At 39.1% G+C, this 21519-nt stretch overlaps 1 protein-coding gene across 1 annotated transcript in view; it reads right to left on the bottom strand.

The window, feature by feature from the left end:
• RNASEH2B (ribonuclease H2, subunit B) overlaps positions 1–12942 on the bottom strand; it is a gene marked incomplete at its 5' end in the record, with an annotated part of 29948 nt that extends 17006 nt beyond the window's left edge. The window contains 5 exon segments of the mRNA XM_010020411.1: positions 817–937; positions 3582–3658; positions 5881–5988; positions 9349–9420; positions 12894–12942. Coding sequence (XP_010018713.1) covers positions 817–937; positions 3582–3658; positions 5881–5988; positions 9349–9420; positions 12894–12942 — 427 coding nt within the window.
• Positions 12943–21519: the final 8577 nt, after the last annotated feature.

Genomic DNA, 21519 nt, shown 5'->3' with positions numbered 1-21519 from the left:
TTGTAGGGAAATCTCCATTCCCTATCAGGAAGTCAGCAAGCATAAGAAGAATGGTCTTTAAAGGACTGAATATAAAAAACTGAGGTCTTGCATCTTTCACAGGTCTGCCAAACTGTGAAAATTATGTAGTGCTCCTCCCTCTTCCCTAGAAAGCATATATTGTCCTCAAAGAAGATAAAAACCCCCACACCAAAGTGTATTATGGGCAAAGGCTGAGGAATCAATGCACAGAATTGATACTTTGCTGAATTTTTCTGTTTAGGTTTTCTCTCTCACACACACATCCCAATCAAGTTTTCTCTTTTTAAAAAATTAAGTCTGCTTTCTCAGCAGCATGTTCCCTCTTTTCCAGCTTTTTCCTACTCATCGTTTTAATGCCTTGCAACAAAGGGAGAAAAAAGATAACTGGAGAATGGTTCTTCTACACCAGACCATCCAACTCTATATAAAGAATTGAGGGAGTTGTAAAACCTTCACCAAAAAGCAAAGAAACTTCACAACATATACAGTATGTCAAGAAGAGAACTCTGATCAGTTTATCATTTTTATGACATGAATTGCACAAGTACTGTGCAACAAGACTGCACAAGTATTTTAGTTGCAGCAGATAATCTAAGATCCACACATTACTATTCACAATACTGCAATGACAATTTCTAAGCCTAAACGTCTGTTTTTAAAGTACAGCTGCATTCAGCACTTTAGGTATTCGGTAAAGCAAAACTCAGTATTCAAATCTATCTCGTAATGAAGTGACACTAACAAATCCAGTCTTTTTTTTTTTTTTTTTAATTTGCCCCAGCCCCTTTTTTTCACCTTTTACTTCTGTTATATGATGTATGTACTGTTTAACATCTGCACACTTCAGCAGCAACGGGCAGTTAGGATAGTCTGAGTCTAGCACAACTTGATCGAGTGGCTGAAACTTTCCTTGTTGCTGAAAATACATCAAAGGGATTATAAAGCATTATTATAATGTTAAGACACATACACACACTACACATATAGAAATACATATGCATGCAATGGCCATAGCTTTAAAAAAAAAAGAAGGATTTAAAGAAGATCATATTTTGAAGAACACATGACACAGTCAGAAACTGATTACAAAGCAAGCTATAAATACTTATTTCAAAGCAGTAAATACCTGCAAAAGGCTGAACTCTTCAATTAGTGTACTTAAAAGACCAAATTTAAAACAACATGGGGAGAAACTAATGTGAAGTACAGTGGGATTTTTTGGAAGATGACACAAGACACAGTAGTCAGTGTGTGCCAATAGCATTTTAAACCAAAACCTGTTGGATTAAATCCAGTGTCATAACTTCCATTCAAATTCTGCTTTTCCTTCCATAAAGATAATTCTCAAAGGAGCAGGGCAGCTTCTGGAACACACTATTAACCTTTCACCTCTGCAAAGTCAATTCCAGTTTGGCCAGAGTATGTATATAAAGTGATTTTGGCACAACTTAAATAGCCCCACACATGACAGAATCATCAAACAAATTTTGCTGTTGCCAAACAATGCATAATCATTCAGCACCGTTTGGCACAACTGGCAGCCTTCCCTTTGGAAAGATCCTTTAGTGCATCAGTACAAAGACTCAGTGAGCTCTCCAACCTTAGAGAGTGCATGGTCTCAGGAGCCAAAGCTGAAGTCATTATACTGGTCAGCATGAAAAAAACCACTTGGGTATACTGCTTTCACTATTAATTAATCCTCTTGCTAGACAGTCAGAGGCTTAATAAAAGTAACCATCCATTGTTAAATCACAATAAAAACAAGCAAAAACCCCCAAACAACCAACAAAAAACCAAGCAAACAAAACCCAAAATAAAACAAAACCAAAACCCAAACACAACAGAAAGTATTTTAAGGTTTTTTCTCCAGAAAAAGAAAAGGCACAATAACAATGGCAAAAAGAATACTAGAAGATGCAGAAATCAAGCTGGAATAGACTGTTTCCTATAGATAACTTACCTGCACAAACCTGCTTGTGTCCCAAAACAAGACAGCCACATTTACATTGTGCAGAAGAGATACTAAGCCAAGAAAGCCTGCTGGATAGGAGATGGCTCTGCTCAGAAGACACATTAAGCAACCCTTCATCACACTATCAAAACCAAAGAATGGTGCAAAGGATGATCCTAACATACCCAGTGGGTACGTTGACACTCATTAGTTCAAGACAAGTGACTGTGCTGCAATCAAGCTGGCCTTGCATGAAGTACCTGCAACACAATCCTCAAGACTTCCCTTTACTAAAGAATAGGCTAACTTAGCCAGGCCACTGCAAGAACACATTTGCCCTGATTTAGGACCTAGAACAGCTCTATGGCATTTATCTGGCATCATGCCTGCCCTAGAAAACCAGAAACCTAGAAAACAATGTACCAAGAAAGTAAAGGGCAGTATACAATGCTTCCCAGGCACGGAAACAGCAGCAGTAGTTGTCCTTTATTCAGGCTACCTCAACACTCTACCACATAGAGGAGATTTATTGTTTCCCTAATTTAGGTTTGGTATAAAGCTTTCAAAGGGATGCTGAATTCGAAGAGAGCAGAGTGCCTAGAGAATGAGCTGAACTATTCCTGTGCAATTACTTCTGATGGGCCATCCTGAAACAGGAACAGACCACAGAAACACAAAATATATTTGCACATCCTATACCATAAATAATGTAAAAATAATGACAGAACAATAGGCTATTATTACAAATGTGTATTAGGACTTTATTTCTTCACCATATAAAAATTTTCTCCTGCATTCTCCACTCACTATCTAAAGCACAAAACAACCACCAACCTCATAGGAAATGCTGTTAGAGCAAAAAACTCTTAGGATGCATAAAGTGAATTTATTGCCACTAGGAAAAAGAAAAAAAAAACAAACCAAGGATCAACATTTACATTTTATTTCATGCCCTTTTTACTACTAGTAGATTATAAGCAGTAAATCAATAACTTTGCCTATGCATTTCAATACACTTCAGAAATTTAAGTAGGTTTTGCCATACCCATGATAAATCCAATTAAGCCATTTATTAATTATACAACTTTTGGACACTTGATCATCCTGTTGCTGATACAGCATCTTTACAAATACTGCTGCTAAGAAGGCAGTGTTTCCTTTTAAGTTCAAACTGCCACAGAAATGTTTCTTTTTCTCCATAGCATCCAAATTCTTCTTTCTTTTTCCCTTCTTTCCCAAAATGACTCATCTACTGATGCCTAAGAAAGGGCACTGGTTTGTTTTACTCTGATGACATCTCATAATTTAAAATTCAATAGTTCTGGGACAGGCTCTCACAAAAGGACAAAAGAGATTCTCTGTTTCTCTTAAAAAGGAGGTGATTAGTTTGCTGAGGTTGCAAGCTGACTCCTAGAATATACTTCACTGAAAAGAAAACTTCGTGCAAACAAAAAAAAATTCTAGGGTGGCTATGTCTGCTTTAAATGCAAATTAGATTTCCACTATTATGGAAGCCCCTCTTTGTAAAATTAACATAACTTCTGCAGAAAATGAAGACAGAAATAATGTTTTCTCCTAAGAATACCAGTGAAAAATAAAGCAGGCTTACCTCCTTGTCTGCCTTTATGAGGTAGTAAAGTACCAGAAATAAGGGGTCCATCGGTGTAACAAACAGCAGGCGCCCATCTAAGTGACAGATGTGTAAAAGTAAGCTTAGTACCAAGAGGCTTAATATATTAACTTTTTTTTTTAATGTTGTTCAGGAGTGTGGACAAGAAGAGGAGATTTTGTTGGGTTTTTTTAGTATTCCAATATTTTAATAAATGGGCAGGAAACTGTATTTGTGATTTTATACTAAAAATACAAAGAGAACTCAACTCTCAACCCTGTCAAACCAAGGCATAAGCTCCACTGCAGGTCTGCTGGTTTCAAGCACTCTCAGTTTTGCCTTTTTCTAGACTATATTAAAACCAGCAAAATTGAAGCTGCCCTCTATTGGCAGATTTGGGTGTAACACAAACTTGGTTTTAGATAACCAGGTACATCCAGCATACTCCATCTCAAACACTGGGCAAGGCAACATTTTGCTGGCTGAAAAGGCAGGCAGGGCAAGAAAGAATTTCAAGAGCTAGTTAAGTTAGATATGCCTCTCATCTGTATGGGGTGAATCTGCATGCAGTCTCCTAATAGTACGAAATAAACTTAAATAAAGCAGAAAATATGGCTCAGTATGTTATATTCAAAGTTACACGCAAAGGAAGAACTTCGTCTCCCATTGAAACACACTTTGGCCCATCTGGACCTCATTGTAGGACAATGGCTTACTCAGGCTTTTTATATTATTGTAGATAACTGGAAACAATGTAACATCAAGGAAATTCACTAATAAGACCAAATAATTGATGACAATTTGACATTAATTAGCAAACCAAAAGCAAGCAAATGTAATTTTAATTTTGTTTGAAATCACATGATTAAGATAATTAAAGAAAAGTAAATCCTTTTGCAATAGCCCTAAAACTAACAAAAGATGGAGTGGGAAGAATGTGGTCTGGACAAAGCTAACACCTGCACTCTAACATGATGCATTGCATGCGGCAAAGCAAGCATCAGGACTATTTACAGAAACACCAGCCACTTTCTCAAAGCTTTCATTTAAATGTTTTCCACTGTACCTCTAGGAAGAGGTATTTTTATTTGTTCTAAAAAGTGTGGACTCACTATAGGTGTACAAAGACCTGTGGCTTTCTCTGCACACAAGATAATTTGCTTTAACTGCAAACACACAGGGTTTTGCGCAGTTCTTCCCTTGACCGTTTCAGAGATGCAGCAGCCTAACATTCAGGAACAATTTCCCTCTCTTTGTATCTTTTAAAGAAAACTGAGGTGATGATTCCTTAAGGCAACTGTTTTCCAAGGGCCAAAACAGAGGTTACAAAGAGAGGCGGAGAATACAATGTGGACATAATTGGGAGCAGGGAGCAGACCCAGTCTTTTGGCTCACCCCCAGATGGAGCAAGGAAAAGCTCACAGACATACCGCTTGCATTGCTATATGCGCCTGCAGAGGATGTTTAAAAGTTAACACACGCTTTGGGATATTATCGTTAAAGAAGGCATATGTCTGGTGGGGTTGCTTTTATTCATTACTATAAATGGTTCTAGTTAAAAAGGATAAAATAAATATACTTTCATCTCCTGAACTGATATTTATTGCTTGGTCTATGGACATGCTGGCAGGGAAAAACTACTGCAATGACATCCTTACTGATAAAGGATTGTTAAAGCTGTCACAAACAGTTACACAAGTTTCCTCCTCATTTTCAGAAAGGCAAGCTAGGATCAGAGAATGACTAGGACGTTACAAAAGAGCCTACTTCAGACCAAACACCGAAATGGCACCATCAAACAGCAGACCTATCTTGAGATACCCGCACTCACATGGGGGACTACAGAGGTAATGAAAAGAAAGCAAGACCATACATTCCAATGCTTGGAGCTCTAACACACCACTTAGCTTAGAGCTAAGGCCTTCCAGCCTTTTTTCCCCTCATGTAGGATAACACATATTTTACTTACATCAAGGACTTTCTGGTGTGATTGACAAGGCAAGCTAAGCATTTTATGGCACTCCAGTTTAAATATAATTGAATGACCTCCCCCCTGCCCCAAAGACAAATGAACATCTGTCTAATTGAGGCTGCCAAAGACAGCCTTTTAAAGAGAGACCATAAAGCCCCCAGCCCTGGTTAAATCCAGATGGCAAACGAGTGTGTCAGAAGGTGGAGATGTGATGCAGCATGCCCCAAACAACTAGGAAAAACACCTGTAAATTTACTAGAAGAGACAAGGAAGGCCGGCGTATGAACATTAGTTACAGTTGGGAGAAGGATACATTATATTACTCACCTTGTTGAACAGTCTGACCTATAAACCAAGAACGATTTTCCTCATGAAAAGCTTTTACTTCAAACAGCTGCTGTGCACCACTATTGAATAAGTAAAGGGTTGCTTCCCCTGTTGAAAAGAAATCTGGTTTGTGTTTGTAAGCTTTCACAAAAATCAAAAGAATACCCAATATGTCTGAAGAATGTGCCTTATATACATACAGACACACAAACATACACACATTCTACATAAACTCACTACAAAGAAAGCTCAGACAAAGAAAACTATTATATACAGATGTTCATTTACCAGCTTTATAAACCAAACTGAATTTGAATCAATAAATAAGATGTGTGAATAGTTCATCTTACAACACAAAGCCTTTGATCCAAACCCAAATCAAAGTCACTCAAGAAATCAGCTTTTGTCTCTGTACTGAAGGGAGAAGGTGGAAAACAAGAAAATACTCACTCCTTCCATTATGTTTGTTTTCAAGGTATCAGACTCTGGGTTAGGGGAACAAAAGTCTCAAACATTAAAGTGACAATTTGAAATTTATTTTTTTGCATGCATCAAAATGGATTGCAAATGGCTCAGTATGGGTAGATAAGGTGAACAAGGAAGCTAAAAAGTTGATTCAAAATGCCCATCAGAATCTTGATAGTTTGGAAAGCAAAGCTTTATTTTAGGCCACCCTATAGGCACAGCTCTGCCATTTCACATTAGTTCTAGGTTATAATAAAAGGGTGACAAATATGTTGTGAACAGGATTGTATTTTCCATATCTAAACCAGAAAGCTGTCGGAACTACAGAAGGGGCCACTGAAATTTGGTCAGCGGGGTCTGCAGCTGGACTGGTCCTGTCTTGGTTACCAATCCATCTTCAAGAACACCTCCCGTATGAAGATAGGCTGAGAAAGTTGGGGCTGTTCAGCCTGGAAAAGAGAAGGCTGCGTGGAGACCTCATAGCAGCCTTCCAGTATCTGAAGGGGGCCTACAAGGATGCTGGGGAGGGACTCGTAATTAGGGACTCTAGTGGTAGGACAAGGGGTAATGGCTTTAAACTTAAACAGAGGAAGTTTAGGTTAGATATAAGGAAGAAGTTCTTCACAGTGAGGGTGGTGAGGCACTGGAATAGGTTGCCCAAGGAAGTTGTGAATGCTCCAACCCTGGAGGTGTTCAAGGCCAGGCTGGACAGAGTGTTGGGCAATATAGTTTAGTGTGTGGTGTCCCTGCTCATGGCAGGGGGGTTGGAACCAGATGATCTTAAGGTCCTTTCCAACCCTAACTATTCTATGATTCTATGATTCTAAGAACAACAACAACATGGCAGTCCTGCTCAAAACACATAAATTGCAAAGCTGCACTGACTTGCTGGCTCTAAAAAATCCCAGTGTAAGCCCTTGCAAGCTGACACGAGCACTGCTGTTCTCAGTCTGCAGAGAGGGCTAAGGGTGGAGGGATGTCAGCTAAATTGGGCAAACGCATTTCTTCCCCAAAATGACTGATAATGCTTTTTTCCGCCCTTCATCCAAAGGACTGACCACATGTTTAACCTCACCTAAGGAGACAGTTCTCTTATAATTTTTCTTCTGGGGAGGAGAGGAGTGAAAACTAGATAAGAGGGGGAGCAGAGATTTCAATCATTACCACATGCTTCTCAACAAGGCTCTACACCATAGTTTGATCAGTACCAGACATCAAACTACTCACAGAAGTGCTTACTGAACAACTTAAGACTCCTACCAGTGAGCACGCTAGCCAAATGCAGTGGTGAGCTACAAAATTTTGGGAGAGGGACTAATAATGCCTAGCTCTAGCTTCTTAATTTACTTTCTTTAGTTAAAAGGACAGTCACCACAGGTTCCCTGCAGTGTCATTAGACAGAAACTCTAGGGGATGAAGGGATGAAGGGAGAACCTAGGCACCTAGTAAAGTAGCTCACAACTTTACTATTTCAGTGAGTTGCCTAAGTTTTGTGGTATAGTTATTTCCCTTCTTTTAGTTCAGCACTTTGAAAAATGCATCTTGTGGTATTTCTGAACTGCATGCTAAACCCTAATTTATAGTCTTTGTAAGGGATAGAAATTTTGTACTTTTTATCTGTCTATAAAAAGGACCATGCATACTTTATTTAACAAAGTGGTTCACATGAATTCTACTGTGCTGAGTCCTTCAGTGTGTATTTATACAATATCTGGCATCAACAATTCATCTGTGAGACCCAAATGTAAGGAAAACACATTAATAGGGTGTTCTCAGTCCTTCCATTTTCAGACCGTATTCTTATAATGGGCTACATAACTGAAAGTTTTTGCAGGTCTATAAATAAGCTCCTGTAAATTCTAAAGGAACACACCCAATTATACTTCAGGTTTTCCCCAGAAACCTTTCCCAAGATCTCCAGTTCCACAAGGTAAATAGATCTCTTCTTCCACAGAGAAAAGCAAATTAATATCCACACTTCTAAAAACATAATGGATTAGAAAGCCAATATAATACATCAGGTGGAAAATATCTGAGGCTATATATTCCCACTGCAAATCTGAACATTCAAAAAGTAGGTATCATGATGAATATGTGAGTTCACATTTTATATCAATTGTTTTTAATTACTTTCCTCTTTCAAAAACAAGTAGCAGCTACTATATTGAAACATTAAAACATACCTGAAGACTTTAGTTAAACATATATAAATAGAAGCAGTTAATTTCAAAACAAAACCATACAACTTAAGTCTACAGAAAACAAATGAGCTTATGAAAAGGAAAAAAATCAAACAGCATGAAATGTGGTTTTCAAACAAAATATTTTAAACCTAACAAAGGCTTACTGCAAGTTTCTGTTGCAATGTCTCATAGTCCAATTATTACATTACTCTGTAATAACGAATCCTTGACAAAAAGAGCAACTTGGCTAGCTGAAAGTAGCTGAGGGATGGTAGTGTCATTATATTGTCTGCATTTCCTGGTCTTTCCAATGTATTTTGAACTCAGAGTGTCTCATCATTTATTAACAAGAGAAGAGACACCACCACTTGGACCAGGGCAAGAAGAAAAATTCCATCTTAAAATGAAAAGACTCAAAAAGTTTAGTAAGTATAACTGAATCAGATCTTGTAACTCTGACTATTTATTTTATAGCATAAGATGAATGCTATGAAGCCTAAATTTGGATTAAAAAAAAGCCCAGGCTCAACACCCAACACGGTAAGCTCCCCAAAACTAATGCACTTAAAAACAGAACTTGCATTACACCTCTTTTTTGTGCTGCCAATATTCCTGATGAATAAACAGTTCAACCAATTGAAATCATAAAAGAAATCCTAAATGTTTGCACAGCATTAACTATCTGGCATCGCCAGCAGTATTTTTGGCATGTAAGACTTATACTATCATCATTATTTCAGCTTGCAAAATATGAATCTTTTGGTGGTGGAGGGAATCAACCAGAACATTAACAGGCTCATGTCACAATTGCAAAACTTGCCTGTGCTTGGATTGCGCAGCTTTGTAAACAAAGGTTCACTGTCAGGTGTCTCAGGAAAGTCAGTAGCAGCCTCTGTAGGGGGAGAGGAAAAAGTTATGAACTCATAAATGGAGAAGTATTTCACATTCTGCCATGCTTCTCCAAGGCATTCAGAATCAACTGGATGGACACTTTTTGAAAACTCATGTATTTTCTGCCTGAAAGTTATACGCATCAGCCCAAATTCATCCTACCTGACCAAGACACCTAAATTATGATTCCAGACTTCCTGGCACTCTCTATTTGCCACAGGAAAGATAGGCACCTAGGGATGATTTAGATTTTGAAAACCATTTCCCCCTAGAAAGCCTCAGGCAAGGGAGGCCCTAAGTTTGATATCTCAGTTAACTGAGATGAACTGATATGTTGCCCTGTTTAGTTACAAAGACAATGGGAATGCTTTGGTAAGTTAGGCCACGCACAGGATGGACACTAAAAAGCTAAAAGTGGAAAAGGTAAAATATTCATAGGAAGAAACAGTGGTCCTCTACAGCTTTCAAGAAGTCAAATTATGCAGGAATACAGGGCAGGAATTGTCTGAGTGGTTGTTACTTCTGTGGAAAATATGCACACTTGTTTATCTGTTATGTATAATCTTAAAAAATAAAGAGTGCATTTAATTCCCTCCAGAGGAAAAAGAAGCTGAGAGAATACAGCACCTCTGGCTTAAGCCTCTGACAGTTCTCTTTTCTGTGTCTTTAAGCAAAAAAAAAAAATAAAAGACAAAAAGCAGAACCACGAAGTACTATTTCTCTGTGAAAATAAAAAAAAAAATAAATAAAAAATAGAAAGGAAACAGCTCCCACAAGGATGTTGATTCAAGTCTGAGAAAACATCTATAAGGATCCCCAGTTAATTATATTCTGTCCAAGTTCTCTTTTAGGGAAAGTTTAACTTATATTTATGAAAACAACTTCCCACATCTGAATGAAGAGCAACATGACAGCATCATCTTTCTTAGCTTGCATGCTGCCAGTTCTGTCCCAATTCCTTTCATATAGGCATTCATCAGAGCGAGGAAAATTACTAAAGCATTTCACATACATAACCAGTATCCAGACCCCAGAGAATGGACTGACAGAGATCAGACTGGTATTTGCTGCTGAGGAAAACAGAGAGAGGTGGCCAAGGCAAGTTGCACAGCTATCCTTCACTTTCAATAGCATCCAGGAGGTTTGTGGAGAGGGAGATAGCACAGTTCTTTTCTGTGGAAAACAGGGAAGTAGGAGCCTCAAATACACCAAAAATAGTTGTCCTCCACTCTGTCTGAAAGCCTTTCCCCAACACATGTGGAAAGGACAGGTGAACTCCTCACAGGCTGTCCACTGGCACCTCGGTGGGGTAAAAAAAAAAAGAAGCCCTAAATAACCCTCATCTTTCACATCCACTCCTGGTTATTCAGTTGTGCCACAAACAGAAATTGCCCAGATAAGGACATAAGCAGGGCTTAAAAAGCAAGCGTGTTTTGTGATAAAGTGTTGGAGGATAATAGTTCTCCAAGAGATTTGGAGAATTTATGGTCATTTTCTTCCCCTGAATTTTTAGCTGAGTCTTCAGGTGGCTTGAAAAAGTGCTTTAAAAAGTTTCAATATAAGTTGAGGGGTTTTAATGGAAAAAGTCCATATTTGCTAACCAGACTTGCTTCATATGCTGATACATAAACACACACAGTTGTCAAGCTACATTTGCCCTGGCAAAGGCAAACTTCAAATTTCTAGAGCTGTGTATATTTCAATTCTTGACCACAGTTTAACATTAGTTTGTTTTTTGTTACTTTTTAAAACACTACAGTGATTAATGACAGTGAAAGAAACACACTGCATGTGTTTACTTTGATGTGTTTCACATGAACATGTTAAAATATACACACTAAATGTGAGTTTCAAAATTTAAAACAAAAAGCAAAACAAAAAAAACCCAAAGGAACTTTTAGCCCTCACTTGCTCTGCTTTCTTCATGCATAGATTTATGAACACTGGGAATGAGTCCAGCTGAGCCCTGAGTTGCATCTTGTATAACACGAACAATTAAGTAGACCATCCTTCCTAATGGCGATGTTTTTAATGAAGTTCACATCTTTATTTAGCTGATCTGTTCTTTTCCTAACTTTCTAGTAACACACTGGATTTATCCATCCTTGCTAAGCCTGGGAGACACCTGCACACAGGGAGCACTCAGTGTAACAAACCCAAAGTGTCCCATCTCTTCCTCATCAATCCTCTGCCTTCCAGCCCAGATCACCTCTCTCTACCACTAAGACCTGCCCCATACTAGCGCAAGCTCAGTACCCTCTGCTCTGCTCCTCTGTATATGCAGCCTGGCCCTGCAGCAGCCTTGGCTCAGCCAGTAGCTCTTCCACATGTGAAGAGGAGCACAACTCTGCCCATTTAGTTCTTTGGTCCTTCCCAAGCTCCATGGGGTTCATCACTGCAGACGGCAGCAGTGACCATACCTTAATGAACAGTCTGAGTTGCAGCCTTCAGTCCCAGTGACACGATCATAGCATATGTCATGTTCTCCACACAGCCACCACAAAAGGTGGTTTACAAGAAGGGGCACACACACAAGAAGCAGACAAAGGCAAAAGTGGTCTCTTAAGAGTTTCTTTCACCTTCAGTTTCCTCAAAATGTAGGCAATACCCCACTACATTTCCAAGGGCATCTGAAGTATATATTTATTACAGATGGGCTCTACTAGATGTAAAGTTGGCAGATAAAGAGAAGCAACTGGGAGAATGCCTGCTTGGAAAACTGGATGCAATACTAACATGGCCTTAAGGACAAAGAAGGCCCTATTTATCTGAATTTAAACACTTCATGACTAGGAAAAAGCTGCGCAAGGGATTTTTGAAGTTAAGTGTCCAAACCTAACTTGTGTGTGCTCTGGCCTTTAGCCAGGAAAGGTAACTGGATTTCTTTAATATCATTACATTTATCAGTCCTTGTATTTGGGCAAGGATCTCTCATAGCTAAGTAAATACAGACTTCTTAAAAACCAGTAGCGTAGCAGTTTTCTCGCAAAACTAAGAGTTAAACTACCAAATGTCTTGCAGCTTACAGTTGCAGGTTACACACAGCAAGTACAGATCAGCTTACTAACAGATGTGCTAGTACAGTATGCTATTATCTAGGAAAATATTCGCTACAAGGATACAGAAACTAACACAGGGGTACAGAGAGGCTCAATTAATTCTATCCCAAGGAGGCACCTCAATTTGCAAACCACTCTCTAAACTGCCAAGGAAGACAATTGACAGGCACTTCCAGGGGGCAGCTGAAGCCACCTAAATCCTAAACGCACCTGTATCATCCCATGCAAGTACATGCCTCTATCTCCGTTGAACTTACACCTTCAGCAAGACAGAATGAATCCAGATATAGCACCACTACAGCTATACCAGAGGAGGAAGTTCTGAGGACAATTAAATGCCAACGCTGGGCTAATAAGTATGTTTACTTTGCTTAAGTTAAAGTCTACTGTTCATTTACTATTAATCAAATCACACAAAGTCCATCTAAAAATGTAGGTGATGCATCCATCAGTTGTATTGGACTCTACAAACAGAACCTCAGAAACCTGAAGCTGAGCGAGAGAGACTATAAAAGCTTAAACAAAGCTTTCCATTACAGAAAAGGAGAAAAGCCTATCATATTTCGTGGAGGTCAGACATACAACCAGGCAAATTCTATAAAATATATAAACAGAACAAAGTGAAAATGAACCAGCTGTCAAAGGATTTCTGGCAATAATTTCTTCCACAATGGACAGATATGAGGCACTAATGAATCTGGCTATTAAAAAAAAAAATGTTAGCTGGTACAGCAACATGAATAAATTGGAAAAGAACATAAAACTCCCACTAAGATCTATGAAACTGTTATGGATGATGCAAAGACTATTCACGTGTTTTGTTTTTTTGGGGGGTTGGTTGGGGTTTTTTTTTAATTGCTTATAGAATACTATATGTAACAGACTAATATCAAGTTATATGGAATTCCCATGAAAAAAGCTGCCAGCCAAGCAAGCAAAAAGGCTGTAAATATCTGTCAATTGCGTAAGAGGAAAAAACCCTCTGAGAGCACAAATTTCCCTACCACCATCGCCCTGCAAAAAACAGGATTATTTAAAAGTCTGGAAATATAAAGTTAAGATTTCATTTAAAAACAGATATTAAACCATACGTCACCTACACAAGTCTTTTCCATTCCCTTCTTAACTTCTAACTATGCACGAAAGGTGTGTCAGATGGAGACGTTATGATGGAGCCCATTAAATGGACATTTTATGGAAGACTTTAAATTCTGTAGCCTAAGGGTAAGATATGCTAAATCAAATAATCATTTTATTTAGGTTCTTTTTAGAATCAGTCAACCCTGAAGTAAATGGTTTTAACTCAGTGCCTGTATCCTCTATCCTGCAGCATGCCCTGAAAAAAGTCCAGTGAAAATTAATAAATCCAGTACTTTGTAGCAACCAAACTTTTGAAAACTTTTGTAAGTTAAAAGGTTATTAACTATTAGCATAATGAATGAATTCAGGTATGCACAGACTGAGGGTACTGTTTCATGAGTCGCTTCAAATGACAAAAGATCACAGGTCACTGAAAAGCTCAGTCCAGAGGTCTCCACCTCTGCTCACCTCGTTGTACATCCCTGCTACTTTCCTTCCATCAAAACCAGCAATCTCATGGCCACATAGCAAGTCGGCTCAGTTCACTGATCCAGCTGAGAAATAACCAGTCACTAAAAAAAGTATTACTTTTCACCCAGATCAGTAGGCTACTCTCACTCACCATGTGGTTACATGATCACTGGCACAAAGGGACAGAACCCATGGCAGAAGCAGATGGCATGGAATGTAACCTACTATGTATGTGATGCTGGGGTCTTTGACCAGTGTAAGCTAATTAGAAAACTGGACTGTATGTGACTTTACAGAGGTAAGAAATCAAGAGATGAACCACAAGGCTACATTGTTACTTCGTGGCTCACAATACTCTCAGGGGAGCTACTCAAGCACACAGCTTGATTTATTTCTGCAAACAGCCTCTTTTGCAGATGTTTATACATAAGGTACGGCTTTGCACTTGCACACACTTAATTTTTGGAAACACCTTCTTAGTTGTTATTCAGTTATGTTAACTTGATGTTACCTGACTACCTTCCCTCTCCTTGACCATACATATTACTAGCTTCAGTAAGAGGACTTTTGCCATGCCTGTTGTAAAAGATAGACTTGTTATCAGTTTAGTAATCACACCATTTAGTATCTGGTACCCTAAGGAAGTAACATTTAATGTGATATAATTTACACCCCTTAAAGTCTTTCTGGCTCCCATTTCACCGGAAAATCCTATGATAAAGCATAATGGTATGTTAGTGCTAAAAATGACATTGTTTTCTATCTTGAGCAAAACTTCACATGGAAATGCTACTAAATGGTTGAAGAGGTCCTTTGTTCCAGTAACTGCTATACAATACAGCCAAACATTAAGGCTTCTGCCTGAGAGCATCTTTTGGCTTCCCCTTACGCTGGCACAGTCCACTCCTTAGGCCAAAAAAACATGTTCATGGACTCTCTGGCAGCAATGGACAGTACTAATTCAGCTGTTACTGAAATCTCAATCCTAGTCAGAACATGTAGGACTTTGAGCTTAATAAAGGAGAGGTCAATCTTGAGAAGTTCAAGAACAGGTTATCACTTGAAAAGATAAAAACTTCAGACTTCCCTTCTCAATATTTATAGGGTCAACGCTGGTGCAGATGTATTACTGCTTGAATCAGCCCTATTCCCATGTGCAGAGAGGCCTAAGTTGGCATAAGTTGGTCTCTTCCAAGCCAGATGGCAGAAAGCAGAAGTAGGAGATGGTGTTACACATTAAAACATCTCTTTTCAGTTATTTTATTTGCTATGCTTCCTTCTGGCTCCTTAGCTTGCCAGTTATATCTGCTTTATACACAGCTGAGCTCAGTATGCTTTTTAAGAGATGACATACAAGAAATGGTGCAAATTACCTGCAGGCAAAAGGCTTTGTTCAGAAGATGCAAATGCCCATTTAGGGGGAGGTTAAGTAAAATATGCCCAAGGAGTTCTAACTTCTGAAAGAAGCATATTTACATTCACCTTATTAAAAAGATATAAAAACATGTGCACATATTTTATACAGTATTTTTAATACTTTAAGTCAGCTATTAAAAAACATACGCATTTGTTTATTGTAAACATTACTTCCAAGTTCTTTAATTTATTGTGGAAGCATTAATGTTCAATTATCCTGCTCAATTTTGACATTCTTAGAACTCTGAATCAAGCTCCATAACAGTCCAGCGGTGTGGTCTCTTTCGTAGCAGATAAACCGAACTGGCGTTTAAACGCTAAGTAAAAGCATGTATCAAAGCTTTAAGGGCAAGGTATGAGAATGGAAAGAAAATAAATACAAAATCTGCCTACTTCCGATTTCAAAGCAAAATATTTTCATGCATTAGGTATTCCACTGCTTCTTTTGCTATGACATCTTCTCTCAATATGACCCAAAATTTTCAAGTCAAATGCTTCCTCTGTTGTTCCACAGAGACAAAAGTTCCTTAGTCTCATCTGAAGGAATGAAGGATTAATTTAATGTGTGCTGATGCCCTATGGTTTGGCATCACAGTCCATTTATTTCTGCCTCCATCTGACTTTTGGCACACATGAGATTTGTTCAAACAACTTGCCAAGTCTAATGCAAAACTGCTCCTTTTATTTTTAAATAATTCCTAAAAATAATAGGATTGTTAATTTCCTTCCCCCCTTGCAATCATTCCAGTGCTATTCATATGGCAGTTCCCATAAAACAATAAAAAAGCTAATCAATTTACTGTTGAAGAAAATAGTAGACTGAAAATATATAGTCAACTAAACTTGCCTAGTTCACAAAAATAAAGGTTGAAAATAATTTTCAGCTTGCAGCTAACCTCTACTTCTTTTCCTAATAAAGACAAACTCTGAACAAATTAAATACAGCAGTCTTAACTTCAAGTGTGGAATGGAACACCAGGCTTAGAAAAGTGCCTTTGATTCCTGACCTCTTTGCTAAAACCAGTGAAGGATATAAATAATTTCAGTTCTGACATTACACCTATCCCTGAGAAAGTGTACTGAAAAGAGACTGCCCTTCGCACCCATCCTGTTAAGTAGCTAGTGTCATTTTGGTTGCTATTCACATGACCAGCTTGAAGACATTATGTAAGAATGTGTATTTGTTATACAGAGCCCGGAGAAGATCTATGTCACACAAAGCAACTTTATCTAAGTGTTTGAGGGTCTTCCAGAGCCCTGCCTTTAGGACTCTACAATTAAGTAGGATATTTCTGTCTAGAAAATAATTTCTAGTTCTTTTGATTTTCAGAGAAAATATTTAAAATGGTAGTTCCATGGGCCCAGCTCACAAAGCAAGTAGACATTTCCTATATAAAAAACCTCACTGGTTCTGGTAGCAGGATTTTAAAAAAATGTACATGAATACTCTGCAAACACAGACAGAATCTCCCCTAGTAAAGCACAAAGCACACCATCAGCAACTTTCTAGCTGTGAGATAGCCAGGTTTTAATCCTCAGGAGCTACCTTGCTTCCCTTGTACCTGTTCAGTAGCCAGACCAACAAACAGGAAGCCTGTACAGGAAGCTCTACATCCTCAAGGGTAAAGGGGGCTTGGATACATGGGTAATATAACATTCCTGATTATCTAACTATTATGAGAAATGCAGAAAAGCACAATCTGGAAAATCAGCAGTCCATCAATGAAGTCCACGTGGGTCCTTCAGGACTTGTTAGCACTTTGGTGTCTCTGTACCATGATTCCTCCAGAACCCCAAATTCGGGAGGTCTTCTTAACCATCAACGTCAATTACCCTGCACAAAGCAAGTTCAGATCTGGGTTCCCAGCCAAGCTAATAAAATCCCCTGGAACATGAAGCACAGCACAGAAACACCCAAGTGGGTCTGCACAGAGCCAGCTTGGGTCCATCAGGACTTATTAGTTCAGACACTGTCTGAAAGCAGCTGCACTGCAAAGCTGGTCCTGGAAACAGCAGAGATGTGTTAACATGGCACAGCGCTTGAACTAATAAACTGTTAGTGCTGAGTTGGGTCTGCTCTAGGCCAAATCTGGTGCCTGTATATCCACAGCATAGTTAATTCTGCAACTGGAGAAACTGCCCAAAGAATTGACTCTGTTTCGAGCCCAGCACGCACAGCTCTACTCCTACCCATACATCCAAGTTTTCAGTCCTCATCACCTCTCTACATATGACCAATCCCTCCATCTACCCTCTTCCTGTTTGTTCATAATTTTCTCTCTTGATTACTCACAGTCATTTCTCAACCTTCCTCTATATGTCCATGACAAGGCTGCACAATCCTGCCTCCATGGAAAAAAATAAGTATCAACAGAAACACCATCACAAGAGCTCTCACCAGGACGAGGGCAGGCTACCATTCCTAAAGGTAAAAATTGCCACCTCACCTAGATGCTGTTTACCAGCCAGCCCAGGTATGACTGTCTGAGGCTCTCCTTTCCTCTTCCTACTTCCCTTGCATGACTCTCCCTTCCTCTTCCTACTTCCCTTGCGTGACTCTCCCATGCCAAACAGCCTGAGTGCTTCAGTGTGGCGAAGGGCTGGGGAGAGCAAAGACTACCACCAGGCTCCTGGTAAGAACGGTGAATGAGGAAAGAATTCCACAAGAGAGAATGCAAGGACTGATGGAAATGAAGCACAGGGTGACTAGCCTGCTGACTGAATATCAACTCTGCCTCTCAGCTAAGGTAACTCTGCTCACCTTTCCCACCTTCACCCACCTCTATAATCTATAATGATAGAGTTAACCACTTGCAACAGAAAGTGTCAGAGTCTGGACCTCCAGAACAGTTCAATGGGGCTGAGATAACAGCTATCATTCATAAAACAACCACTCCAGCTGCACTACTTCTCTAGCCATAATCTCATCTTCCACAAAGAACAAGGCAGTTCTACCAGACTGAGGAGATTCCTTGTTTCTAAGCTGTTTCCAGAACACTAAAATAAATATAAAAATTAAGAAATCAGAAACAAAAATTGAAATTTAACTCCTCTGTCATCACATGTACTCGAAACAGCAGAGCAGCAATTTATTAACTATGCAATATAACAAAGTGTATAAATGTATACTGAAACAAGGAAATGAGTAATAATTTTATAACTTTCAGTACTAAATCAGACAAGCATACTCTGCTCACTTTCTATGGCAATAAGAAAATGAAATCTGCCTGCTATGTTCCAGACATCGATCCCATGCTGTCAGTTGCAAAAGTCCAAAAATGAAAGAATGTCATCCTTCTCTCACATGTGCTTTTTACTGCTGTTTCTATATGGTCAGAGAATTATGCAAAATCAGCAAAGAACAACATAACAATTAAGGAATGAGAGCAACACACGCATCACGGTTCAGAAGACCAGCCATAACTTTGCCTTGTTCTAGGAAGCTGCTGTTGAACCTTTAACAGTCTTAATGATTGAAAACTATTGATACTTAAGAAAGCAAGTTGCTGTTCTCATTGTTTTACTTCTATACTTGAAACAGATCTCATTCTTTTTCAGACTAAGATACCAAGACTCTTTGTGTAACTAGTCACCTATAAGGGCATGGAGTGACAAGACAAGGGGGAATGGCTTTCAGCTGCAAGAGGGTAAATCACAGATTAGCTATTACGAAAAAAATCTTCACTATGAGGGTGGTGAGATACTAGAATCGGTTGCCCAAAGAAGTTGTGGATGCTCCATCCCGAAAAGTGTTCAAGGCCAGGTTGGATGGGGCTTTGAGCTACCTGGTCTAGTGGAAGGTGTCCCTGCCCATTCTACGATTCTATGATTTCCATCTATACAGGAACTTTTAAGATATCACACTCAAAGAGAGATGAATGGCGTATATCCAAGAGGAGATGCCATTAGGTTGTGTGGGATGGTATGCATTATAAACCTCAAAGGCTGTTCTAGGAGGCAGAGTACACAGGTGAGTAGTTCAAACAAACCTAAGCTCTTGAAACCAAGACCTTAGAAAGTGTCTTTGTTACAAGAAAGGTTTTGGAGCTTCTTGCATACCATTAAAACATAACTTGCTCCTTCCTCCCACTACGCACGGGATAACGGCCACAGATACATAACGATAAATAGGCCATTTACACCTAGAAAATGTTGGTAGACTTATTAAAAAATGGTATTAAACTCACATCCAGAACCAGATCCTGCTATTATTTACACCAGTTATTTTTATGTATGTATGTAGCATAACGCTATGCAGTTTTATGAATATATGGATGGCCATATGAATAAAATTCAACATAGTCAAAGAGCGTTTTTTGTTATAAATCCATCTGCATTCATCTTCATTCACGAAAGTAATCAGACCTTCCTACTACAAATTCTGTTAAACGGCCAATGAAGAAGTTTGTGATTTGTTCAACAAAGCAAAGAAATGCAAAACTTTGAAAGGTGTCAGATGTTAACTTTAAAAAAACCCAAAACTCTTTTCTGAAAAAAGTTAAACTCAAACAAAAATCATTAAATCTATTTCATTCCAGCAGCCCTATTTATATGATTGGCAAGTCTCATCAGCCGTGGAGTTCTGAAATTAGTAGCCACAGACTTTTTTAAAAATCACTACATGCTCTAAGGTTCTACTAAGGCTTAATAAACTTTCTTACAGGTCTGGAGTACTATATAAATTTTGTGAGAGCTGTCCTGGCATAATTGGTAATACAAACTGTCTGGCTTCATGAAAGTTACAAGCTCTGGCTCCAATCCTGCAAACACTTACTGAAGAATTTAACTTACTGCACAGTACTGACTATTCATGCATAAGTTAAGCGTATTTGTAAATATTTGTACAGTATGGACATCTGTTGGCATAGCCAGTCATCTGATACAAGATTCGGCTTTAAATCCTAGTCTGCAGAGAGTCAATATTAAAAAAAGGAATTCCTCATGTATAAATTCCTTTCTTAGGCATCAAACATATCAGAATCCAAAGGGTGGATTGAAAAGTTAAAACCAGAGGAAGGGTGGAATCAGTGAAACCATAACAATTGGTTTTGTTTACCATGTAACTAGAGAAGCCTAGTCTCAAGATACATGTCTCAAGATTGAGCTCTTGCCTTGTTTTCAAACTTTGTTGAACTAAGTTCTTGCTATACCTTTCCTTGAGAGGTGCCATCTGTAACATTTCTCACATAATCACAGACATTTTCACAAAGCTCATAAAATTACTCCAAAGAGCTCCTCCTTTTTATCAGGTTTGGTTGAAATTAACGCTCAAACATTTTGGGAGGGGTATAAGCACAGTACAAAGACGACCCACAGATAATTGTGCAAGTTGCACTTCCTTCATAAACGAAACTAAACCAAGCACTTATGAAATGCCTCCTGGTGTTTCAGAGCTTGAGCACATCCTGTTTCACTCATCCTCTAACAAAAAAAACCTTGTGATCTGTGAACTTAAATTTTTAACATGATAGGAGGCACAAATAAAGAAGAAAAGGCATCTTCCTATTTATTCAACCCTAAGTGAGGGAAAATCAGCCTACACCGTGTTTAAGGCATTGTGTATACTGCATCTGCAGAACGGCCATGTGGAGGTCTGCTTCTTTACACTACAGAGGAAGAGATGAGAGCTCACTCTGCCTTAGGACCTACGGTGTCCAAGAAAATTGTTTTATAAGCGCAGTCTTCGGGCACTAAACCATTTCTTCCCCAAAAAAGTAGGAACGAACAAAGGGGATGGAGACAAAGCGGGCTACCACAGCAGGGAGATGACAGTGAGGCTCCATCAGGGACCTCAGTGACAAGACCTCTCCTCTGCAGCTCCTCTCCCCGCGGCTCACAATGTTTGCAAACCAGGAGCGAGCTGACCTGTGGAAAACCCTACTGGCAGACAAAAACAAACCGCAGAGATGCACTGAGGGAAGCAGGGTCCCTAGAGAGGACAAGGCAGGTATACTCTATAGGACCTTGTGTAAAGGCTGTGTCTCGAAACGTCCTTACCACACTAGGGCTGGAGCTGGCTGCACACAGCAGCCCAAAGACCAGCCCCAGCCCTCGGAGAAACGCACCCGTCTCCT

Source organism: Nestor notabilis, unplaced genomic scaffold (assembly GCF_000696875.1).
Source record: "Nestor notabilis isolate BGI_N333 unplaced genomic scaffold, ASM69687v1 scaffold8038, whole genome shotgun sequence".
NCBI lineage: Eukaryota > Metazoa > Chordata > Aves > Psittaciformes > Psittacidae > Nestor > Nestor notabilis.
Note: the sequence above shows the minus strand (reverse complement) of the source record. Positions and strands in the feature narration are given on the sequence as shown.